Source organism: Apodemus sylvaticus, chromosome 19 (genome assembly GCF_947179515.1).
Source record: "Apodemus sylvaticus chromosome 19, mApoSyl1.1, whole genome shotgun sequence".
Classification (NCBI taxonomy): domain Eukaryota; kingdom Metazoa; phylum Chordata; class Mammalia; order Rodentia; family Muridae; genus Apodemus; species Apodemus sylvaticus.
The window spans coordinates 45,511,726-45,538,065 of NC_067490.1; the positions used below are offsets into that span (position 1 = coordinate 45,511,726).

The following is a 26,340-nucleotide window of genomic DNA, read 5'->3' on the forward strand; positions in this document are numbered from 1 at the left end:
CAAGCAAAAGTAACTCAAACATTACCTGATTATAAAGTGCTGAGAAAGTCGTGGCACACATCTTTAATCCCAACACTTGGGAGGCAGAGGCAGGCAGATTTCTGAGTTCAAGGCCAGCCTGGTCTACAGAGTGAGTTCCAGGACAGCCAGGGCTACACAGAGAAACCCTGTCTTGAAAAAACAAACAAACAAACAAAAACTAATTCTGGATCTCTCTACTGAACATTACCTTAGCGAGGTCTCACCGACATAATGTGCAGTGGAGTAATCCAGAGTTATATTTCAGAGTTTAGTTTGCTTTCTATTGCTGTGATAAAACACTGACCACATAACCTCAGGAGGAAAGGGTTTATTTGGCTTACAGGTTCTGGTCAGAGTCCACCACTAAGGAAAGCCAGAGCAGGAAGGCAAGGCAGGAGCCTGGAGGCCGGAACTAAGCAGAGACCATGAGGATACTCCTGACTGGCCTGCTCCCTTGGCTTGTTCAACTGATACAGGCCAGGACCACCCGCCTAAAGATGACGCCTCCCACAGTGGGATAAGCCCTCCTTCTTCAGTTAGTGATTTTAAAAATGCCCCAGAGGCATAGGGTTCCTTCTTCCCAGGTCTCTCCAGTTTGTGTCCATTTGACTATAACCAGATAGGACATAAATCAAAAACAGACAAACCTATAGTGATATAACCCCATTGTCAAAAGTGCCCGGGACAGGGTTGGTAAACCATCAAAGCCAACATGCATACATGTTTTAGTTCTTTGCTAAGAGACACGGGCGGTGGTATATGCCTGTGTACAGCATTGAGAAAGCTGACACAGGAGGATTGCTGTGAGTTCAACGACAACCTCCACAACACAGTGAGTTCCGGACAAGCGTATGTGCATAACAAGACTCTGTCTTAAGAAAGTAAAGAGGCGGATTCTCTACAGAGGCTCCGTGGATGATCTCGAAATACCAAGTCAGGATTGGCTGCCACCTGCCACTCAAGCACTGGGCACCAGGGAGGCCAAGGGAATAGAATCACTGCACATCAACGGGCGAGGCTAGAGTGGCCTTGTCTCCACAGTGAATGCAGTCCCTGTATCAGTGGATCCCTGTGCCACAGTTAACCTTGAGCATTCTCTAGAATCCAAGCAGCATCACCAGTCTTGGGTTGAACTAGAATACTCACTGACCAAGGACCACCGCTGTCCCTGGAGCGTCAGTCGCAGAGGCTCAGTTACTGCTGGCACAGACATTCGTTCCTGACAGCTTCCAATGGACTGTCTGTCTCGTAATAGCTATCTGAGCCTCACCAGTGATGAACAAGGAAGACACAAGACTAATCGGTCCCATTTCTAAGATGAGGAAAAAGACCCAGGATGGAACCAAGATGGCAGTCCAACCTCTCTCCAGGTCACATGTTAGTGGTCACCCGCCATCACGTATGTCCACCAGTCCCAAGACAGAACTAATGGAAAAGTCTTCAAAATGCCAGTCACAGAAGGAAGAAGCTTCACTTCTTCACAGAGGGGAACAAACACATGCTTAGTTAAATGAATCAAAACTCTATAAGGCACTTCGATTTCTAGTTTAAAATGTTTACCCAACTGCCGGGAGAAAAATGCACAATCAGGAAAAACACATTTAATATTTCTAAAGGGCTGGATTAAAATTTCAGCTGTAAACTTCATTACTGTAATTAGATTTTTAATGCATATTTATTAAACATCATTCGAATACTGTGTACAAATTATTCCTGAGTTATTTGTACATTTGTGTTGATTCCAGCAAACTGTCAACAGTAGCCACTGACCAACAACATCCTGTGATGGAGGCAGAAGGTACCCTGGGGTCAGAGGCAGCTCCTCATGCTCTGTGACGTTCTAATCATTCCCAAAAGATAAACACTCTGCTTCGTTTTCTGAGAAATGGAAGGTCACAAAGGACTCAGAAAGCCAAGCCTCCTGGGTGACACTGAAGACCCGAGTTTGATTTGGTGACGAGTAAGCAGGGTGCAGAATAAAGAAAATCAAATCTTAATTAAACTCTTTCTTTAGAAAAACAACATAAGCCATCATCAAGGGATGCATCGCACGATGATTTACTTTATTTATAAAAGGCTGATTTAGGGGCTTTAAAAGGGTGCTTTTGATTTAAATAGAAAAATTATGAAAATTAAAACTAGGCGCTTCTCAGTTACCGTTCCTTTCCTTTAGAGGGTAGTTAATCTTAAATGCACTGATGTGTAGAATGTTACGGGGGATGGGGGCTACTTTAAATTTCATGATAACAAATCAGTAAAATAGAGCCTCAAAATCTGAATAAAACCATTCTGAAGTAATCACAGGCACGGCCCAGCACACCAAGTAACTTACTATTCACAGTGCTCACACATGATTTGATAATGAGGACAAAGAGATCTCTTTTCTTTCAAATTATAAAGAAAATGATCGATCATTTTGTTGTGTTGTTTAATTGAGGCAGGGTCTCATGCGACTCAGATTGGCCTTGAACTCCCTACGTAGCTAAATATAATCTTGAGCTTCTGACCCCACCGCCTACACCTCCTGAGTGCTAGGGCTGCAAGTGTGTGCCACCACATTTGGTTTTATGAGGGACCAGACCCAGGGTATTGTGCACGCTGGATAAGCACTCTGTGTACTGAGCAACATTCCCAGCCCCAGTTTACATCAAACTGGATAGATTCACCCACATATAAATGAGGATCTTTAAACAGAGTCTGCTGGAGTCACATATAAAATATAAGGTACAGGATAACCCCGTGGGAGAACTGCCCTAAGATCCCATGCTCACGGGTAGAGCCGGACAGCGGTCCACCCAGGGTGACAAGCCCAGCAGAGAAGATAAACAATGGACGCTGCTCACTGCATGGTCTCACACACGGAAGCTAACGTTGATTTATGGAAGTAGAGTGTTGAATAGCTGGCAACTGATAGTCTAGAGATGAAGGGGGTCAGAAGGCCAGGTAATGGGTATCAAAATACAGCGGACTGCCGGCAGTGGTGGCGCACGCCTTTAATCCCAGCACTTGGGAGGCAGAGGCAGGTGGATTTCTGAGTTCGAGACCAGCCTGGTCTACAGAGTGAGTTCCCGGACAGCCAGGGCTCAGAGAAACCCTGTCTCAAAAACAAAAACAAAAAACAAAACAAAACAAAACAAAACAAAAAAAATACAGCGGGCTGACTCCAGTTTGTAACTGTTTACTAAATACCTTATTAAGGTGTCAGAGAGGGGAGCTGAGGGTTCCCAGCAGAAGTCAGTGGTGAGTGCTGCAGGAGACAGGCTATTGTCAATACACACTGTTATCTATGTGTGCAGTTATGGTGCTCTATGCCATAGATGTGCGTGACTGAAAGAGATTTTAAAAGGACAACACAGAACTAGACGGCAACTGACCTAGAAGTGTCTCCCTGCCAGCCAGCTTCCATTAGTGCTGGATGCAGTCCCAGCCACCAAGGAGAAGGCATCAGTGCTCTTACTGCACAGCTGGACCCGGATGCTACAACACTTTCCTGCCAGACAAGGTGTGTCTGCAGGAGTGGTGGCATGACTGTCACTGGAGAAACCAACCTTGCTGGATTTGAGCCTTGCTCCACAGGACGGGACTCGAGACTGTGGTACTACAAATCCACAGAAGATGAGGCAGGTCCGTCCCGTCCGGGGCGTCAGTAGAGCAGGCAGGGAGAGCACCCACTACTGTTGTTTTGTTTTGCTAGCTGGTCATGCTGCCAAGCTGCCTTCTAGATATATTCACTTGAGGCCGCAGACGTGACTCAGTGGTTAAGAGCACTGGCTGTTCTTCCAGAGGACCAATGTACATTAAATAAATAAATAATAAATAAATGAATATGTTCACGTATAGCCATAGATCAGTGCCGTTCTCAGCCTTGGTCCGAGAGGCTCCTGAAGTGGACAGTGGTCACTGCAGATTCCCAAACAAATGCTCCAAGTGGTGAGAGCGAGGTACTGCTAAGTGACCAGCCTTAAACGGGGTATCTATATCAACCTACCTACTCCCGCACGGCCCCCAAGACTCAGAGAACACCAAAGAGGGGCCGAGAGAGCAACAAGGCCAGAGGACGAGGATTCATGATAGAAAACATCGGACTCTTTATGACATGGCTGCTGCATGAATGACCTCACGGCGACAGTGGTTAAATACACAAGCTCGAGCCAGCCAGCCCCCCCCCCCCAGCATGAACGGGGAGGGGCCCACAGGACCGTACCCCTAGCTGAGGAGTTAGTGCTCGCTCGCCTGCCCGGTGGCTGCCGAGGGACTGAGAACAGTTCTCTATGGTGGTGCACACACTGGTAGGTTGCCCGCTCTCCGGCGTCCAGCTGCACCATGCTCGCATAGGCAAAGGTGGTGGGTTATAAGAAAAGAACCTCGGAGAAATGGTTCATGAACCCCGGCACTTAGGAGGCAGACACAGGTGGACCTCTGTGAGCTTGAGGCCAGCCTGAGCTACGGAGCAAGTTCCTGGACAGCCAGGGCTACGTAGTGAGACCCTGTCTTTAAAAAACTGAAACCGGAAGGGAACAAGGTATTGGGAGAGTCTGGGGTTGGGGGGAGGAGAGAGAATCAAGACGCGCTGTACGCATATAGTAAGTTGTCAAATGATACATTTAAAATTTGACTTTTAAAAAAGAATTATAAGAACCCAGGTATCCCTCCCTCAACAGAAGAGTGGATGCAAAAAATGTGGTATATCTACACAATGGAGTACTATTCAGCCATTAGAAACAATGAATTCGCCAGGCGGTGGTGGCACACGCCTGTAATCCCAGCACTCTGGGAGGCAGAGGCAGGCGGATTTCTGAGTTCGAGGCCAGCCTGGTCTACAGAGTGAGTTCCAGATAGCCAGGGCTATACAGAGAAACCCTGTCTCGGGGAGAAAAAAAAAAAAAAAAAAAGAAACAATGAATTCATGAAATTCTTAGGCAAATGGATGGAGCTGGAGAACATCATACTAAGTGAGGTAACCCAGACTCAAAAGGTGAATCATGGTATGCACTCACTAATAAGTGGGTGTTAACCTAGAAAAATGGAAAACCCAAAACATAATCCACACATCAAATGAAGTACAAGAAGAATGGAGGAGTGGCCCCTTGTTCTGGAAAGACTCAGTGCAGCAGTATAGGGCAAAACCAGAACGGGGAAGTAGGAAGGGGTGGGTGGGAGGACAGGGGGAGAGAAGGGGGCTTATGGGACTTTCGGGGAGTGGGGGGCTAGAAAAGGGGAAATCATTTGAAATGTAAATAAAAATATATCGAATAAAAAAAAAAGAATTATAGGTTCAAGGTCTGTAACGTCCTAACTGAAACCTGCCACCTGGTAGGGAACACGGACAGAAAACATGTGGATATAAGTGGCCTCTGGGCTGAGAACAATAGAAAAAATCAGAAGAGCTGACCAGGGCCAGCAGGATGGCTCAGCACGGAAGGACGGTGGCTGCACATGCCTGACCACCTGGTCCTCGAAACCCACATAAGGCGAGAGCGAGAGCTGACTCCACAGCGCTGTCCTCTGAGCTCCACATGTGGGCCACGCCATTAATGTGTTGGGTTTTTTTTTTAAAAGAAGAAATAATCAATGCAATGTGATATGGTTAAGAGAGTCATAAAACACTCAGGAGGCAAAGGCAGGTGGATCTTTCTGAGTTCAAGGCCAACCTGATCTACAGAGTGAGTTCCAGGACAGCCAGGGCTACATGGAGAAATCCAGTCTTGAAAAAACCAAAAACATAAAAATTAAAAAGAGAGGGCTGGAGAAATGGCTCGGCACTTAACAGCACTGACTGCTCTTCGAAAGGTCCTGAGTTCAAATCCTAGCAACCCCATGATGGCTTACAACCATCCATACAGCTATAAACATAAAAATAAATAAATAAATGAATAAATTGTTAAAAATAAATAGAGAGAAATCCATACAAGACCAGACACACTCACAGTAGTGTGGCCATTGCCAGACATGTCCAAGAGATGGAATTTACAGATGGCGCCCAAGAATCCATCCTGGCCAAGGAGGACAAGCAGGAAGAGCAGCACCCAGCATGCCTTGTGTCTCTGATTACCTTTTTGATTTGTTGGCTGTTTTGCTGGGGGGGGGGGGGGGGGAACACATGCTACAGCACGTATGTGGAGGTCAGAGGACAACTAAGGAACCTGATTCTCTCCCTCCACTATATCCCAGGGATCAAGTCCAGGCCACCCAGTCTGGTGGCAAGCATCATTACCCACTGCGCCAATTCATCAACCTTCTAGTTTTTGTTCTCATTGTTGTTGTTTGGGGGTTTGGGGAAGAGGGGTTTTAAAATAGTGTCTTCCTGAATAGCCCAGGCTAGCCTGAGCCTCAGCAGGGCTGCACTTCCACATGAAAACACCTTTAATAGTTAAGGGGTGGAGAGATGGCTCAGCAGTTAAGAGCACTGACTGTTCTAACAGAGTACCCAGGTTCAATTCCCAGCACCCACAAGGCAGCTCACAACCCTCTGTAACTCCAGTTCCAGGGATTCAAGCACCCTCTTCTGGCCTCTATAGGCACCAGGCGTGCAAGTGATACAGACATACATGAAGTCAAAACATTCTTACACATACAATAAAATAACAAAACAAAATAGAAAAGCTAGGGCAGATCTTGGTCTCAGGTCAGAAAGAAACAACCAGTGTAGGGAAGCTAGTATTTCATAATGACTTTCTTTTTCTCTTAGATATCATATTACTATAGAGTCCCTAGGCTGTATCACTAATTCTAGGGCTTTGATATCTTTTGTTACTGTGGTTCTTTTCATAAAAAGACAAATCTAAAACATTCATATCGCATATTCATCAGCCACTTAAGGGAATAAAGCTCTTTTTAAGTAATCTATTCTAGGCCCCTGAAGTTTGTGGGGGGTTTGTTTTTGTATTTTAAATTCTTATTTATGTGTTTGGCCTACAAATATGCCTTTGTCCCCACTTGTGAAGAGATGACATTGGATCTCCTGGAACTGGAATCCCTGAACTGGAGTTACGGACAATTGGGAGGCACCATGTGGGTGCTGGGAGTCAAACCCAGGTCCTCTGTGAGAGCAGCCAGTGCTCTTAACTCCTGAGCCATCTCCTCGGCCCCAAGTTTGCAGGTTTTTTAATTATGTATTTGTAGATCAGCCCTACTACAAATAACCTTCTATTTATCCTAAAAATATAACTAGTGTTTAAAAGAATAATGGTATTTTAAAAAAATAATCTTAAAAAAACAAAAAAACAAAGCACACTCAAGGGTGGGCCTGGGGGCAGCACTGGCACACACACATTAGCCCGGTGCTCAGGAGGCGGGGCAAACAGAGCTCTAGATTCAAGGCCAGCCTGGTCTACAAAAGGAGTTCAGGACAGCCAGGGCTACACAGAGAAAATCTGCCTTGAAAGACAAAAAGTGGGGAGGGGACCAATGCTTATCTCTAATAATAAATGCTAATGATAATAAATGGATTTGAATTGTTTCACAAAAAGACAGTTTACTACTACTATGTTGAGAAATAGTCCATCGACAGGCTAGGAGACAGCCCAGTGAGTACAGTCCTCACTGTGTAAGCTACTTCCACTCCTGTTGAGAGGATCTCTGTGCCGAGGAGGAGACTGCAGCTAGCTGAACATAGCAGGGTACCATCCAACAGCAACGCCTAAAAATACAGTACGCGCCTCAAGACGGTGCTACAAATTGAGACTTGACCCTCCCAGTCTCTTACTCCATGAACCACACTCTGCTTAGGCTAGCTCAAAGAAAGCAGAATTTTAGGCAGGAGGTTTTTCTGTTGGAAAACCCAGAGAGCCCTCCTTTTCAGGATCCGCCCCAGTTCCCCACTCTACTTTTCATGCTGTGTAAGTCTTCCTAGGGATTACACTTGGTTTCTCTGCTTTCTGCTCTGCAGACCTGTCCAGGCAGGTCCTCCGTTCTCCCACTCCACCTGCCTCCCATTCCTTCCTCCCTCCCCACACCCCACAACTAGCACCATCACCAACACCCCAAGTTTAACCAGTCAAAACTGAATCTCAGGGCTGGAGGGAATGGCTCAGTGGTTATAAATGCTTGCAAAAGTCTTCCAAGGGACCTGAGTTGTTTCATTTAAAAAACAAAACATGGCCAGGTAGTGGTGGTGCACGCCTTTAATCTCAGCACTTGGGAAGCAGAGGAAGGCAGACTTCAGAGTTCTGGGAGGGCGGCCTGGTCTACAGAGTGAGTTCCAAGACAGCCAGGGCTACACAGAGAAACTCTGTCTTGAAAAACCAAAAATTAATTAATTAGTTAATTAAAAAACAAAACACACAACAAACAGGGAACTAGAGAAATGGCTCCGTGGTTAAGAGCACCTCTTCCAAAAGTCCTGAGTTCACTTCCTAGCACCACACGGTACCTTATAACTATCCGATACTGTCTTCTGGTATACAGATATACATGCCCCCATATAAATAAAATACCCATATAAATAAAATACAAACAAAAGTACCCATATAAATAAAATAAATAAATAAAACAACTTAAGCCAAAAACAATGGAACTGCCCCTTTGGGCTTCTTTTCCATCTTGACTTAGTTTCCCTAAAGTTCCCAAACTAGGAACTCCACACAGATATTAACTAATCTTCCTTATCTGTTGCAGGACTGTCTGTTCTATCAAGAAGCCATGTCTGAATTCCCTCCCCACACCCTGCCCTTCACCACAGCAATATCTAGGCGTAACCAAGCTGCCTTCTCAATGATTTGACCTTCCTTCCAGTCTAGGCGTCCCCCCCAAGGCCGGCGTGTCCAGCCAGCCAGCCCAGGAGCACACCCAGAAACAGACCCAACCACATCTACTCCTGGAACCCTCTAGCACCTTCTCTCGCTCAGCCTCCATGGACTTGGCCCCCCGGGCGCGCGCCTCTCAGCCCAAACAGCAGCTCCATCCCAGGTTCACCTCTGGCCCCTCTCCCTCAGAACCATAGAAACCAGTAAGGGTCATAGGCTGTTCTCTCCACACTTGGCTGGAAAAACAAACGAAACTCAGATTGTAAGAAGGAAGGAAATGATTAGAAGTTGGCCTAGAATATAGACAATGCTCAGCTGGGGCGGGAGGCTCTCCCTGCAAGGGCGGCTGGCAGGCCAAGTAACAAGGTTGAGGCGAGTCTAGTGGACTCCAGGCAGGGGAGTCCCCGGCCAGCCCCAGCCGAGGCCCCCTTTCAAAAGAAAAGAAAAAAGCATGTGTTTTCATGTGTGTATATGTATGTGTGTAAATATTTTTTAAGAAAGAACGAAAAGAAAGGGCTCATCACATATTAGCTATCAAATTTTAGTACAGTAATTCTGCTGTAATTCCCAGGGCGGGGCCCAATTCATTCACACAACTCCTTACATTTAGCTTAAGACTTCAGATGTCTTAATGTCGCCACATTCCTACGCGCACACTGGCCAATATGATTTCTTGGTTGTTGTTGGCTAACTGTTGGTTTGCAGAGACAAGAGTTAGACCTGAACTCACTATGTAGCACAGGCCGGCCCCAAACCTGCTGTGATAGTCTAGCCTCAGGCAATAAGTGTTACGATTACCACCTGTGCCCTCTCTCAGAAGGCCACTTTGCTGTCAGATAAAAGGCTTCTCTTTAACTATTAACAGGTTTAAAACTGGCCAGGTGGTGGTGCAGGCCTTTAATCCCAACACTCAGTAGGCAGAAGCAGATGAATCTGTGAGTTCAAGGCCAGCCTGGTCTACAGAGTGAAACCCTGTCTCAAAAAAAAAAAAAAAAAAAAAGGTTTACAACTTTTAATTAAATGAAGATTTATTGAGAGCTAAAGAAACCAGGTAGTGAAAATCAAAAGAACTTAAATTACAGAAAATACACATATCCCAAAATGAAATTCAAAGTGTGCTACCTAAGGCCCGGATGAGGAATAGCATTTCAGGACCCATAGGCCTTTCAAGGTAGAGTTTACAAAATGGCTGAGCCGGGCCCGGCATTGAAATAACATACGGAGGCAAACACAAAGGTCTCACAGAAACAGCTCCACGGCTAAGCATGGGCTTCTCTTCTGGAGGAAAGACTGGGTTCTCAGCATTCACGTGGCCTCTTGTAACTTTCGCTAACTCTAGTTCCAGGGGACCTGACACCCTCTTCCCACCTCTACAGGCACTATGCACACATGTGGTATACAAACACACATGCAGGCAAACACTCACACACACAATTGAGTGTAAAAGAAACAACGAAGGATTGACCAGCCAGACCTGGTGGTGCGGGCAGGCAATCCCAGCTACCTAGGCGTTGAGGAAGGAGGGTCACAGGCGTCGAGCCACACCTGAACTGCAGAGTGAATTCAGAGCCAGCCTAGGATGCCATTTAGACCCCATCCTAAAATAACGTGTAAACCACTGAAGCTGTAGCCCCCTGGCAGAAGGGTGGCCCAGTGCACAGGAGACCTTGGGTTCAAAGCACAGTACTGCCGAAAATCAAGCCAAATCCTGCCCTTCCTGTCCTCACAGTCTCCCCCAAGCCTCCTTCCTGCCTTTGTTTAAGCCATGGTTTGCTAAATGAAACTTCAAACAAGAGGGGAAAAAATAGAGATAAAACAGTGCGAATACTAAACGCCCCTTCCCTCCCGGGATTATTTCTTGATGGGGGAAGGGGGATCAAGAAAGGGGCAACAACTGTAATCCAGACTCAACTGATGAGATTTAAATGTCAGTATTTCTCTTGTTTATAAAACAGAAGGGAATGTTGAGAGAGAGAGGACAAGCAGTGGGTGCTGGTGCTTCCCCTCTACCATATGGATCCTGGGGATGGCACTCAAGCTTGACAGGAAGTCCCTTTGCTAAGTAAGTGGGCATGTAAAGCTAACGGTTCTAGTATTTACTTCAATGGTTGGGAAAAAACCTATCTTGGGATGATGAGAATCGGTTATTTACATCAGTACTGTTAAATTATATCAGTATATAATCTAAGGTATATACAGAGGCGCTTGGAGATGCCAAAAGGAAAAGCAGAACCGTGAATGAGGAAGACCAGGAGAGTAACATCGTTCATTTGAGCATATCCGCTCATCACAGGCCAATCACCATCCTAAGTGCCAAAGAAATAATGACACAGGGTTTGCTATCTTTTGAGTACCGGGTTCAGTGAAAAGAGAGGGAAAATTAGCACTTCTGGGAAACGGCAGCAGGGGGTTCTCAAGTTCGTGGCCAGCCAGTACCACACAGTGAGACCACTTGATTATAATTTAGCTCACCAAGCCTGTAAGCTTGGTTAGCCAAAATATAATCCACTCATTCACAGACACCCAACAGTAGATGGAATGGATCAAAGGTCAGGGGCAAAACAGACAGGCAGAGAGAGAGATAGGTAGATAGATAGGTAGGTAGGTAGATAGATAGATAGAGAGAGAGAGAGAGAGAGAGAGAGATAAACTGATGCCCCTAGAAACTTAAGACTGCTTCGAGAAGAAGGGCAGGGAGGGGGCACAGGACTGACATGACAGTCCATTACTTAAGAACCCAGATGAGGTGGGGTGAAAGGCTCTGTTGGTTTCTGCGCAAATGTCCTGTACCTACAGGCTCCCCACACACCAAGCCCACTCTTGCTTGCGGGATTGCGACTCCATCCCGCCTAGCCAGGCACTTGCACACCTGCCCTCTCCAGGCCTTAGGTACCTGGGAAAGAAGTGTGCTGACCTCTGACCCTCAATGGAAGTTACTCAGGGCAGCTGCCTGAAGATCGCAGAGCTCCTTCAGGGCACAAAAGGTGAATAGACACCAACTAGTCTCTAGGATCCTCAAGCCCTGTGAAGCAGCTGGGAGAGATCAGACAGTGGGGTGACCCCAGGGCCTCGCGCGGCCCGCTCGTGACACGGTCACTGACCTTTCCAAAGGGGTTTCCCGGGGCCAGGGGCCGGAGGAGGGATTGCGACGACCCGCGCCCCGCACCCAACACCTCTCCCAGCCAGCCGGCTGCGCGCGGCGGAGCGCAGGGTAACCAAGGGCGACCAGGAGGCCGCCATCTTGAGCTCCGTACAGGGAGGAAAACTTTATTGTAACCCAGAAGACGCGGCGGGGCAGCCGAGTGCCGTGGCGCTCCAGGAGGCCACGCCTGAGAATGAGGGAGCGTTAAAGTGAGGTGACCTCAAGCTTAGAAAGACTGCAACGCCTGCCCTTCACGCCTTCCGGTGGGCCAGGGACTACAAGTCCCGACAGGCAGCGCGCGTTGGGGGCGTGGTCTGACAGTCGCGGATGCGCCGCGCCCCACTAAGAGGGGGCTGGGGCCAACTCTCCACCCCGCCCCCACTGGAACCCTAGTTTTTCAGGCCTGAGAAACCAATTGTAGCTTGAAGTAACAATCGTGGATCTTCTAAGAATGCATAATATGAAGGTGGCCAAGTGGGTCCCTACCTCGTCCAACCTGGTATAATATAGCCTCAATTTTCTTTCGATGTCCAACACGTGTCTCTGGAGGGTACCTGAAATGTGTTTCTGCCACTCTCTGAGCTGTTGAATAATAGAAATCATTTTCTATATAGCACATGTTTTCATGCTTTAAAGAAGCTTATAAATGCGACAGGAAAACCAAAGGGCCCAGATTAACAACTGGTGGATGTGGTAGTCATGGGATGGTGTGAACACTTGAATTTAACACTGCCCCCATTTGAGTCTGAGACCCTTAGGCTAGATGAAAACTGCATCTAGACAAATAGTGGAATCAAGGAGAGAGCACTGTTGTGGAGAAGTAAGGAGATTATATTTTTGTCTAGGTGTGTGTGTCCTATATTGAAATGATTTTTCTGGAGGCCAGCAGTGGGCATTGATCCCTGGAGCTGACTGGGGTTAAAGGCAGCTGTGAGCCACTTGACACAGGTGCTACGAACCAAACCTTGTCAGTTGAATAAGTTACACATTATTTTAACTGTTGAGCCACTTCTCCAGTCTATACAATATTAACTTTTAACAAAAGACAAAAGCCCTTCCCAGGGGGTGTCGGATGTTACTCAGTTGATAGTGTTTGCCTAGTTAGCAAGAAGCCCGAGTTTCACCAGTTTGGGAAGGAATGGCACAAGCTACAATACTAGCACTTGGGATATAGAGACAGCAGGATTAGAGGTCCAGCTACATAGTTACATAGGCCAGCCTGGGCTACATGAGATCCTTACAAATAAATTTAAAAAAAGAAAAGTAAACCCTTCAACTGTTAATCACATCTAAAAGACCTGAACATTTAGCTGGGAATTATGGGAAACAAGAAAGTCTAGCATTCCTAGGAAGGAGAAAACAAAGTTTCAGTTGTGTGACCAGAAAAGTGAACACTGAGATGAATTCCAGGAAGCCACATTGTGGTCACCAGAAGAGGAATTCTGAAGAAACAGGAAATGGAAGGTACAATGTAACTTCAAGACTTTTCTCTGTTAATAAGTTAGTGTGTACCCACGCCTATGGGAGTGAAGATAGTCTAAAGACTTGTGTCCCTCTCTTTAGCTATTACACTATTGAAACAATGGCCCTAAGAAACTGGACTGGTCCCAAGACTCTCACGCTGGAACAAGGAACAGGCTGAAGTCTCGTGCTACTCAGAAAAGGGAGAAACTTGTCTCCCAGGAAGTGACGTCACACAGTTCAGACAATGTGCCAGACCACCTTGTAGGACACAGTGGAGCAGGGCAATGGTGGGTGAGTGATGGGCAGACCACACCTGACCTGGACAGCTGAGTTGTTGTACCTCTTTCCTACGATTTAAACCTAAACTTCAGGTCAGGACCCCAAAGATGGATTTGGAGGAGGGGTTTCTCTTCCTAATGTGCCTGTGCTCCCTACTATCTATTTACATATTCTGTGTGTGTGTGTGTGTGTGTGTGTGTGTGTATTTCTCTCTTTTTATTTATATTTTATTTTTATTTTCTCTATGCAGAGCTAATCCTAGAACTAGCTCTGTAGACCAGGCTGGCCTTGAACTCAGAGATCTGCCCCCACCTCTGCCTCCTGAGTACCAGGATAGAAAGGGTGTACCACCCCACTGCCCGGCTGAAGTGACCTGGTTTTAAATGTTTTTATGTATATGAGTGTCTCGCCAGCATGCATAGCCGTGTTTCACATGTGTGTCTAGTGCCTGAGGAGGCCATAAGAGGCTGTCCAATCTCCTGGCACTGAAGATGGACGGCTGTAAGCCTCTGGGTATGTATTGGGAATTGAACCCAGGTCTTCCTGACAGAGCAGTCTGTGTGCTCTTAACTGAACCATCTCTCCTGCTCACAACCTGAATTTTTAAAAAGGCCTTTCACTGCCCAGAACTAAAATAAATAAATAAATCTCACACATCACTTCCCAGTTTTATTTTCTCTTATATATAAAATTATAATCTCACCCGACACTGCCAATTTTTGTTCTCCACAACACTCACCACCATACGGTACCTACCGTGTGCTCTACACAGGAAAACCTGAACTCAAGGTGCTGTGCACAGTAGGTAGGCAGTGGCACTCCAGCCTCTGACCCCGACCCCGGCACTGTGCATTGCTGGGTCATTAGTTTATTATCTGCTCTTCTGAGCACTGAAGCTCCCTCTGCTTGCTGTGCTCACGGCTGTGTCCCCAACCTGGAATCACCTGTAGCGTCTAAGAATATTTTTTTTAACTGAAGGAGTAATTTCAGTAAAAATACAAAGCTTACTGTTGAAAGACCCTGAGGGGTTGTTAGGGAAGACTGGAAGTTGTTGCAGCATCACCAGCAAGTCTTCAGGAGCGTGCTGGCCGGGAAACATGGAGGGAGCCCAGCATCCACGCTGGGTACCAGCATCCACAGTGGGCACCAGCATCCACAGTGGGTACCAGCATCTGTGCTGGGTACCAGCATCCACAGTGGGTACCAGCATCCACAGTGGGTACCAGCATCCACAGTGGGTACCAGCATCTGTGCTGGGTACCAGCATCCACAGTAGGTACCAGCATCCACAGTGGGTACCAGCATCCGTGCTGGGTACCAGCATCCGCGCTGGGTACCAGCATCCACAGTGGGTACCAGCATCCACAGTGGGTACCAGCATCCACAGTGGGTACCAGCATCCGTGCTGGGTACCAGCATTCACGCTGGGTACCAGCATCCACAGTGGGTACCAGCATCCGCGCTGGGTACCAGAACCATCAGCATCCACAGTGGGTACCAGCATCCCAGAAGTGCTACTATCGTCCAGGCTTTGGCTTCTAGCATCCTGTTTAGGAAAGCTGTGCTCTCCCCATCCCCTCTGGTTCCACAAAGCTTGTGGAACACAATGTGCAGTGTTTCTACTCATCTTGCAGAGCCACGGGACAGAGAGGCAGTGGGACTTCCCTCCCTCGGGGTTATAGAGTAAGGACTCACTGTGACCATTGCCAAGGGGAAGGAGCGGGGACAGCAGAGAAAAGGAGTTTTCAGCTGTGCAGTCAACCAGCCATGACGACACCAGCCCTTCACCTGTCCACCCACCCATCACCTCCCACTATCCCACTGTGTTAGGACCTAGGTAAAGTATTAAGGTCTTCATGGAATGTTAAGGCCTAGTTACCTGGCTGGCCTGCCGTTATAAGGAAACTTTCATATATATTTCTGTTGTTACTAGGAAAGTTTCTAATACCAAGTTGATTCCATATTCTGTTATGCTCTGTGCCCTGGAAAGCCAATCACCATAGAAGTCAAAACTGGCCAGGCAGTGGTGGCGCACGCCTTTGATCTTAGCACTTGGGAGGCAGAGGCAGGTCGATTTCTGAGTTCGAGGCCAGCCTGGTCTTCAGAGTGAGTTCCAGGATAGCTAGGACTACCCAGAGAAACCCTATTTCAAAAAAACAAACGAAGAAGAAGAAGAAGAAGAAGAAGAAGAAGAAGAAGAAGAAGAAGAAGAAGAAGAAGAAGAAGAAGAAGAAGAAGAAGAAGAAGAAGAAGAAGAAGAAGAAGAAGAAGAAGAAGAAGAAGAAGGAAGAAGAAGAAGAAGAAGAAGAAGAAGAAGAAGAAGAAGAAGAAGAAGAAGTCAGAACTGCTTTGAATAATTACCCACAATAAGCTTGGACCCAAACCAACCACCCAACAGCACTTCCTGCACCTGTGTATAAGCTTTTATGATATAAGCTGCCTCTGGGATGGACCCCAACATAAGAGCGACCTGCTCCAATGTAAGAAACTATTTGGAATAAGACTTCCATTTTGATTATAGAGGTCAAGTACAGGTTAAGTTCCCAAGACCTTCCTGGGAACTGGCATCCTACTTGGCAGAGAGACATGTTATATGGGCAACTGACATTGTGGTTGGCAAGTTAAGACATGAATGTTAGACAAGGCAAGTCCCCTGCCCCAGTTGAATACCCCAACCAATAGGAACAGAATAAGTGTACAACAAAGACACATTCCTAAGGAAATACCCCTATCCCTAAATCTTGATTGGTGAAATAACTTGGTATAGATGTTTGTGGATTTGGGTCTTAAATACTGTGTAGGATCTTAGCATCATGGTCCAGTCCCCAAATTTGATCTATGGCCCTGGTCAACCAGTCCTGGGGCACATGCTCAGTAAACCCTGTCTAACTGAGATCAGTGTCCCCGTGGTTTTTGAGGTGACTCTTGGACCCCAACACACTTGCTGTATAGCCTTAGCTGAGCTGGTACGGAGCAACCTGACATGCCCTTACCCTAGCAATAGTGCTTGTGCCTCTGCCTCCCAAGGATGGGGTTACTTCTCTGCTTCATCGCACCCAGCCACACACGAGGAGCCTACGGACCACTCTCAGTTCCTTTCTGATCCTCAACCCTCACATCCAATCCTTTCTCAGATATGATCGGCCCTATTGTCTTAAACACCTTAAATCTGCCCATTATCATTTGCTCTGTCCGAGCTGCTGCAGTCTCTTTCCTCTCTAGTATGTGTATCTTTCCAAAGCTGTAACCTTACTGAACAAAAGCCCTTCCAGCTATCAAGTTAGTGGGACCTCCCTGTAGACCAAGGAGTGAAAACATAAAGCACTTCTTGCTTTCTTTTCCTCTCCTTCCTTCCTTCTTTCTTTTTTTTCTTTTGAGACATGATCTCACTATGTAGTTCTGGCTGTCCTAAAACTCATTCTGTAGACCGGGCTAGCCTCCACAGAGATCCACCTGCCTCTGCCTCCCACATGCTGGGATTAAAGTCATGTGCCATCGCACTTGACACTGTGTCTTTGTAAGAGACCTTAAGAAAACCAAGACATGGCTCCTGTCTCTGCTCGTGTCACCCAAAGAAGTCCAGCTTGGAAAATGACACCAGTGGCTTAGCAAGTATTGTATTTATATTTATGTTTTAGTATAGTTATTACTATATATTAATAATTCCAGAAGTAGAATAGAAATCCAATCTATCAACTAAAACTCCTTACTTATAATATTCTGGTACTATTTGTGGGTTGTTGTGTTTTTAATAAGAAAAACATTTTTTTTTTTGAGATAGGGTTTCTCTGTGTAGCCCTGGCTGTCCTGGAACTCACTTTGTAGACCAGGCTGGCCTTGAACTCAGAAATTCTCCTGCCTCTGCCTCTCAAGTACTGGGATTAAAGGTGTGCGCCACCACCTCCTGGCTAGAAAAACATATTTTTAAGTCAGGTATGATGGACCAATACTCCTCCAGAGGCAGGAAGATCACCACAGGTTTAGGCAGCTGAAGCTGTAGGGGTTTGTTTTTTTTTTTTTAAGTAAATATTAAAACAACTAACTAAAATTTAAATTTCCAGAGAAATGCCCAGAAACTTCCAGGCTTAATACTACATATGCATTGAGTTTCTGTGTTTCAATTAGAACTCAGAAGCCTGGGAATTTCTGAAATAAAAGGTTTTGAGAAGCTGTTACATCAGTTTGTCAGAAACCAGGCTCCGGGTCACATGCCCACAGTCCTGGATGCCGAAGAGGCAAGGCAGGGAATTGTTTGGGTTCATGAGTTGCAGGCTAGCCTGGACAGCCTGGGGCAATTTATCAAGGAAAAATACGTGTTAGCCAGAAAAGGGCTAGATCCCAAGGTACATTTCCAAAAGCCATGGACAGTGAAGCTAAGTGGACCTGGAAAGTATGTATACCATGCCTAAAGAATCCTTTTCAGGGGCTGGAGAGAGGGCTTGGCAATCAAGAGTGCTTGTAGCCATTGCAGGTTCAATTCCCAGCACCCACCTATGACTCACAACCATCTGAAACTCCACTTGTAGGAGATCCAATGCCTTCCCTGCCCTCCACGGGCACCAGGTATGTAATGCGCACACATATAAGCAGCCAAAACCTCACACGGCCCTGGCTGTCTTATGACTTGCTCTGTAGCCCAGGCTGGCCTCAAACTGAGAGATCCACCTGCCTCTTCCTGCCCAGAGCTGGGACTAAAGGTGTGTGTGACCACCACCCAGAGATTTAAAAAAAAAAAAGAATACTTTTCACAATGATGTGTGGGGACAGAAGACATGAGATGTATACTAGTGTTTGTACATCTACACGGCCACAGAGGAGGTGAAGAGAGGAAAGCTTTGGGATAGGGAGAGCCCCAAGGCAAGCTGACTGTTGCTTCTGGATGGCTCTGAGTTAACACTGTTAAAAATGTATCTTTACAGCGAGAGTGATATTTAGGGTTAGTTCCTTTTCCATTTGTTTATTGGTAAATGGGTGTGTGTGCACACATGCACACAGGTTCTCACACTCCCATACCTACACATGTGCCATTGCCAGAGGGCAACTTGCTAGAGTTGGTTTTCTCGAAAGAAAACCACGTGGGTTCTGGACATAAGCACCTCTAACCACTGAGCCATCTCACCAGCCCCATGGTGAGATTTTGAATAGATTTCAGCAACTGGATATTCAGCGGTGGAGGCACACATTTATAATTACATGCACTTGACTGGCTAAGGCAAGAGGATCTTGAGTTCAAGGTAGCCAGGGCTATGCAGTAAGAGGGGCTCATTCCACTTCTGCTGCTGTCACAAGTCACCAGACACAACAGAGAGAGGAGAGATTCCATCAGACTCACTTTTTTTTTCAGAAGTTTCTGTTTATCATCACAGAGAAAGCAAGGTGACCGGCTCTCTCTACAGTAGCTAGGTCATGTGATCTTGTTGTTCAGTGGATCAAGCAGAGGCTACCGGCAGGTAGGAACCAGGCAACACCCTTCAAGTCCTGCCCCCAGGATCTACTCCGATAGCCAGGTCCTGCATCAGGCCCCACAGATCCCAAGACTACCAACAGCTGGGAAACAGGGTTCAAACCCTGAACATATCACGCTCAAACCATAGAGAGCCCTTCGCTCAAAAACAAAACAGAACTACATTACTGCTCCCTGATGATCTAACCATTATAGCAGCTCTGGCATCTGAATCTGAGGGGTTTGCCCATGCAAGAAGAAGAACTGAGTGTCTTTCTAGAGCCCACTTCTCCAGAGGAACTGAGTAACAATGCCTGCGATGCCAGTCGTCATGACTCCTGATAAAACTATGTGAACCCACTGTACTCCCCGCTCTAGGTGACTACACTCCAAATTAGCAGGGAGTTGGCCTAGACTTCAAAGCAGTCAGATGTTTGGTTAGGCTTTTCAAATGGATATCTTGAGATGGTTTAGATAAGATTTAAATCAGATAAGTTTTATTTATCCAACCTCACTGATAATTGAAAAGTTCTCTAGTGAGGTCGGAGGTAGACAAGGGATATCACGGATACTATTTAAGGAAAGTCCCATCCAAAGCTGAGTATCTTCTACCTAAACCGAGACTGGAGGAAATTGAGGGACCAGATCAGGAAAGTGTCATGCTAATGTCTACCCACACCAATGTAAGGGCCCAATTTTCCCAGCACGCATCGCACTTACCACAAGCGATTCTCATCAGCTTCATAGGGAGAGCTGTGCACCCACAGCCCCGAGTTTGCAGTACCCAGGCTCACTCAGCAGGAACGCAGGCTGTAAATTACGAGAGTGGCCTTCATTTTCTTTTCAGACAAATCAACCCAGCTGGATTTGGAATTCTTCGTTCTTGGAAATAATCAAAAGTCCCTTCTAGCATCAAATCCACTCGGTTTGATTTCACACAGCAACCCTGTCGCTTACCTAAGTCAAGCCATTGTTTAGGTTTGTAAGTTGCTATGTAGGATGTCCAACATGGCCACGTGGCAGAGTCTCCTGTGCCTTCCTAGTATCAAAACACTGGAATTTATTTCCTTGGCAATTTTGTGCACAGCAAGGAAAAAGGAAGTATGAGAGATGTAATTTCATGTTTGCTGTCCAACAATTTTAAAAATATATATTTAATTCTGTTTATAAGCAGTGCTTTTCAGCTTTAATTTGATACTTTACTAGCTGGTAAATTATCTTTTAATGTAATTACTTTTATGTAATAATTATGATCTTGAAAGTCTGCAAAGTGATTAAAGGCCACTTTCTAAGAAACAGATTTCTGGATTTAAATTGCACAATTTTTCTGCTTGTGTTTTTAGCTTTAGACCTGACTTATTATTATCATTATTTTATTACTATTATTAAATACTTACAAGATGGCATGTAATAGCATCAGACCTTTGCAAACATGTAGAATTTTTAAAGGTCTAAAACGGTTTTAGCCACAGATTTGAGAAGTTGACACAGTAAGTCCCTCTCCCATCTCTCAGCCTGTGGGTTTTGACTCACGCTAGTGTGCTCTACACATCAGCACCTGTGCCCATTTAGCAAAGATTTCAGTACAAATCACACTGAATTGAATAGACATCTCTAAGAAGCATTACAATTGTTGCAATATTTTTAGAAACTGAAACAAGGAAATAAACAACTTCAGTAAAAGTGATTTAAATAACAAATAACGTGTCTTTTATAAACAGCTTATCTCCTTGAGAACAAAGAATAAACAAGGAGACATGAGGTTCCCCCCCCCATTCCACTATTAAAGCAGATCACAATATGAATGGGTGAAATGTCATGAATAATTGGAGAAAATCACAGAGTAATCTTCCACAAAAACATCTGATTTATTTAAATTGTCACTGTTTGTCTTATTAGAACCTTTATTTAACCTTGTTACCCACAATGCAGTATTCAAAGTTGGTTTATCAAAAAATTACTTTGAAACTAAGCGAATTTAGACATTTTTGGCTCTCTTAAATGAAAACCATTTTGATATAAATCTTTATGGACACTGCTCTGTCTAGGGTCTCACTGACATTGCATTCTATTGATATGAAAACTTACGTTCTGAGCTTAGAACCATGCTAAATAAATGAAGGTATTCATTCTGTGAGATTTCAGCTTGGGTTTATTATGGTCAAGAGAAAGCAGCGATGTGTTCCTATGATTCGTTCAGGCACCAGGCAACGTCTTCCTCTTAGGACAATGCCAAACTCCACCAAGGTCACTCCCAAGGTCACTCCCAATGAAGGCAGTCCAGGCCTCAACCCACGACTCAGAGCCATACTCTGTACCTAAGCCCATTTCCTCGTTGACTTTTTTAAAGATTTACTTTATGTATATGAGTACACTGTAGCTGTACAGATGGTTGTGAGCTTTCCTGTGGTTGCTAGGGATTGAATTTAGGACCTCTGCTCCTTCTGGTCAACCCCGCTCCTGCTCGATCCAGGCTCCTTGCCTTTTGTTTTTGTTTTTGTTGTTGTTTTTAGAAACAGGGTTTCTCTGTGTAGCCCTGACTGTCCCGGAACTCACTCTGAAGACCAGGTTGTCCTGGAACTCAGAAATCCACCTGCCTCTGCCTCCCAGATTGCTGGGATTAAAGGCATGCACCACCACCACCTGGCCCTCCTTGACTTTTATAGAGATCTCATGAGTCCGACGCCATTCCAAATGCCTTCAGAATAATCACTCTTTGGTACTTAGTGGAGTAGTCCTTACCATCCCTATTTTACTTGTTATTTAGTTTTATGTGTTCATGTGTGTGTGCATATGTGTGTGCATCTGCATGTGGAGGCCAGAGTCAACACTGGGTGCCCTTTCCTTTTTTGAGTGTGTGAGTGTTTTGCCTTCATGTATATATGTGTGCCATGTGTGTGGCCAGAGGAGTGGCTCACATCCCCTGGAACTGAAGTTGACAGCATGGGCCACTATATGAAAACCAACCCCAGATTCTTTGCAAGAGCAGTCGGTGCTCTTAACTGCTGAGCCATCTCTCCAGACCCCCTCCTTTTATTATATTTATGTATGTGCATGTATGTGCATATATATGTGCACATGCACGAAGACGGAAGCTGAAAGACAAAGGAGACAGCTCTCTTTCTTCCCACCTTGTAGGTCTCAGGGATCCAACTCAGGTCTTCAGACTTAGCAGCAAGAGCCTTTACCTGCTGAGCTATCTCTTAGAGTTCATGATGTAGTCGCACTGCTTGTCTAACAAGTGTCAGGGCCCCTGTTTGCTCTCTCATGTCTGTCGTGTCATGTGGATGCTGAGGATTAAGCAGTCCTCATGCTTATTCAGTGAGCACTTTACTGACTGAGCTATGATCGGGGCCTCCTATTCATTCATTCGTTCCTTCCTTCATTCATTCACAAGTCAAGGTTTTGCTCTGTAGCCATGGCTGGCCTCAGACTTACTACTGTAATGCAAACTGGGCTTAAAATCGCAGCAGTCTTCCTCCCACAGCCTCCTAAATTGCAGGCTTGAGGCAATTTGCCTGCTGGCTATTCACAACCTGTATGTGAGGACACGTAGACTCACCCTGGTACGGTGTTATATGCGCTTCAGAGTATCACAAACCAGAGACCAGCCTAGGCCAATGGCAAGTTACAGACCAGCTCGAGCTGTGTACTGAGACTCTGTGGAAAGGAGGGGAAGGGGTTAAGAAGGGTGGTGGGCAGAGGGCGGGAAAGAAAAGGAAGCATGGGCAGGAATAAATTACCTTAAAGTTACTGCCCAAAGGATTTTATTTGCTTAGAGTATTGAATCCATCTTAAACAGATTTTTACATAAAATATAAAAAATTTAGCCATCAGAAATTTATAATACAAAATCCAAAAAGACTAGAATTGTAATATGCAGGTCCTGTTAGGGTTATGCACAGCTGACTGGAGCGGGCTTCAGGGCGGGAGTCTGAGTCTGAGCATTCTAAGGTCCAAGGAGCCTGGGGAGGGTGGGGGAGGGGCTGGGGGAGAGAGGAGGGGATGAGGGGGGTGAGGTGGGGGGGTGAGGGGTGGGTGAGCAAAAGCAATGACTTCATGTCCCAAGTCAGAGAGAGAGAGAGAGAGAGAGAGAGAGAGAGAGAGAGAGAGAGAGCGCACGCAGGAAATGGGCGGGAATGCTGGAACTCAACTTGAGGGGAAGTAGATGAGAATGATTTTTAAAAGAATTTAATTAGTGGTACAACAATCAGAAATCATACAGGTGCCTGTGCGAATGTATGGCACAGGGCCTCTTCATTTCTGATTACAGTCCCTTCCCTCTCACCAACTCCTACCAATCCCTTCCCCGTCCTCCCATGTGCTTGTGTGTGTGTGTGTGTGTGTGTGCGCGCGCGCGCGCGCGCGCGAACCTCCTGTTTATCTAGGTGCTTCCAAATGAAGACTTAGCCACAGCTTCCTTTGTAAATGCAACTGAGAACCACACCTGGCACGCCTTGGAGTCTATTTCCCTAAGGCTAAAACAGGGTCAGCAATTTAAACTTTGTTTACTTTTGTAGATTGGATCCTGAGCCTTGGACAAGTTAGGCAAACACTCTACCAACAAGTTACATCCCCAGCCCAGACTTTATTATTATTATGACTATTATTACTGCTATTACTATTACTACTACTACTACTACCACCACTACTATTGTCAGTGTGTATGATGTAAGGAGTGTGTGCATGCACACAAAATCAGAGGACAAAAAAAAAAAAAAAAGCTGGGGGCAGTGATGGTGCACGCCTGTAATCCCAGCACTCTGGGAGGCAGAGGCAGGGGGATTTCTGAGTTCGAGGCCAGCCTGGTCTACAGAGTGAGTTCCAGGACAGCCAGGGCTACACAGAGAAACCCTGTCTCGGAAAAAAAAAAAAATCCAAAAAAAACAAAAACAAAAAAACAAAAACAGAAAATGACAAGGCTGTCAGTGTGCTAGCCCAGGCTGGCCTTGAACTTGCAGTCTGCTTGTCCCAGCTTCCCAAGTGCTGAGATTATAACTCCTCCATCTCACCTTTTCCCTAGATCTTCAGAAAGTCAGATAAGCTGAGCGGTTTAAGTTTGGTTACCGCAGGACTTTCGAATGACTGACTCAGTTGCTATATTTAGCCTGCTCTTTTGAGGCCCTCATGCATGTATTTTGTCTTGTAGGTTTTGCTGCTCTTTATTTGGTTCGGTTGATTTCATTTTTATTCCGCTCACTCACTCACTTATGGGAGTGTATGTGTGCGTGGTTCTTGTATGAAGTCAGAGGGCAGCTTGCAGGAGTTGGTTCTTTCCACTGTGCTAATATGCCCTGAGAATTGCACTCAGGTTATCAGGCTTAGAGGAGAGCCCCCTTATCTGCTGAGCCTTGTCAGTTGGTCTGGTTTTGGTTTTTTTGTTTGTTTTGTTTTGTTGTTTTTTTGAGATGGTTTCATATAACTCACACTGATACACTAAGTCCTGGATTCTTACAGTGAACCAACAAGCCAGCCTCCTGTGATCTTCTCCCCTCCCCTCCCCTCCCCTCCCCTCCTCTCTCCTTCCCCTCCCCTTTCCTTTTCCCTTTTCTTTTCTTCTTTTTTTGGTTTTTTCTTTTTATTTTGGTGTTTTTGGATTTGGTTTGTTTGAGATAGGGTTTCTCTGTGTAGCCCTGACTGTCCTGGAACTCACTCTGTAGACAAGGCTGGCCTGGAACTCAAAAATCTGCCTGCCTCTGCCTCCCAGAGTGCTGGGATTACAGGCGTGCGCCACCACCGCCCGGCATTTTCTTTTCTTTTTTAAGACAGGGTCTCTCTACATAGCCCTGGCTGTCTTAGAACTCACTATGGAGGGCAAGCCAGCCTCAAAGTCAGAGAAATCATTTTCCTCTGCCTCCCAAGTGGCTGGGCTTAAAGGTGTGTGCCAACTACACTCTGGGCTCTTTATTCCTGTCTTTGAAATGTGTCTCCCTCATAAAGGTACACCCAAATCACAGGCGAGTCACCAGTCAGTCATCAGTTCCAGGGCAATCAAACATGTACAAGACTCTAGGTTCAGTCCTTAGCACGTGCCTGCATACACACACACACACACAAACACACAGAGGAAAGAAAAGAAAAAAAAATCCCTATCAATTTCACGTTTCTGTTTCTCTATTTCTGAACCCTTGGCCCTTCCCCTGGGCTGTGCTGTGTGACTTTTATTGTCTGCTGCTGTTTTGAAGCAGGTTCTCTGTGGCCCAGTTGCTGATATTCAGGCTTCCTCCTCCCAGAGGTTGGGATGACCATGTCCGTGTTCTGGCCCTCTGACCAGCTGTGGGCCATCTCCCCTGCCCTCCTGTGGCTCACGTTCACACTTGCCAGCCTTACACGACCTGCTTAATATATGTTTGTTTAAAAAGTGACCAAAGGGAGCCAAAAGTCTCTGGGGGCAGGGGACCTGAGGCAGGTCTCCTTGTGACGCTCTGGTGAAGAGGACATTTCCACTCGGCCACAAGATAACAAGAGGGCGTTGATCCTAGAACAGGATTCTCCTTCACACTTCACTGATTAACCAAAAGTTTCTGCCCTTGCTTTTCTTTTTTTGAGACAGGGATTTACTATGCAGGTCTAGGCTGGCTTCAAACTCGCGACCGTCCAGCTGCAGCCTCCTGAGTACAGAGATCATTGGCATGTGCTCCCCACCCCACACCCAAAGGTCGTTTTAAGTAGATAAAACCTCTCAGGTGATCTGTTGGAGCCATTCTTACAAAAACAGAGACCTTTATCCTTTTCTCTCTCAGGTGGTTAATCTTTCTTCTTAAGTGGGATTTCCTAAGAATTGCATTCCTCCGGGAAAGGAAAATTCAGACCTTTTTATCTCCCTGTGCTTTGGGAATGATTAAGTAACTGGGGAGGGGGTAGGTCAGAGGAAGACCTGAGTTCATGCTTTAGACTCACTGTTCTTTGGTGGTGTCTGCTCTAGCTACTGCAGCCCCTCCCAAAGAACAAACAGCAGAGGCCCAGCTGATCTCTGAGCTTATCTGGGACAGTCTAGCAGAGGAACACAGATTCTGACTCCAGAGGAAAGGTCCTCCTCCTTCAGAAGCCATTCTCCACCCAGCATGCAACTTCAGGAGGATGCTAGTAATGAGGGAGGGGGAGGGGACATCTGCCTAGCAGCCAGAAGAGCCCGGGTGACTGATGGAGCTACAGACGCCTCAGCCAGACCATCCTCCCATCCTTGAGCTCTGTTCTCTGCTGGCCCTCCTCATCTTGGCCTTCCATTCCCATTCCCAGTAAACCAT

At 46.1% G+C, this 26,340-nt stretch overlaps 1 protein-coding gene across 2 annotated transcripts in view; it reads right to left on the bottom strand.

Annotated features, from left to right (window-relative positions):
* Nucleotides 1–12,157, bottom strand: part of Afg1l (AFG1 like ATPase) — a 157,473-nt gene extending 145,316 nt beyond the window's left edge. The window contains exon 1 of one of the 2 annotated variants that reach the window (XM_052163885.1): nt 11,867–12,152. In XM_052163885.1, the coding sequence (XP_052019845.1) occupies nt 11,867–12,005 (139 nt within the window). In that variant the 5' untranslated portion in view covers nt 12,006–12,152. Of the gene's footprint in view, nt 1–11,866 lie in introns of both variants that reach the window. The other variant, XM_052163886.1, reaches the window with a different exon arrangement.
* Between the last annotated feature and the right edge of the window lie 14,183 nt (nt 12,158–26,340).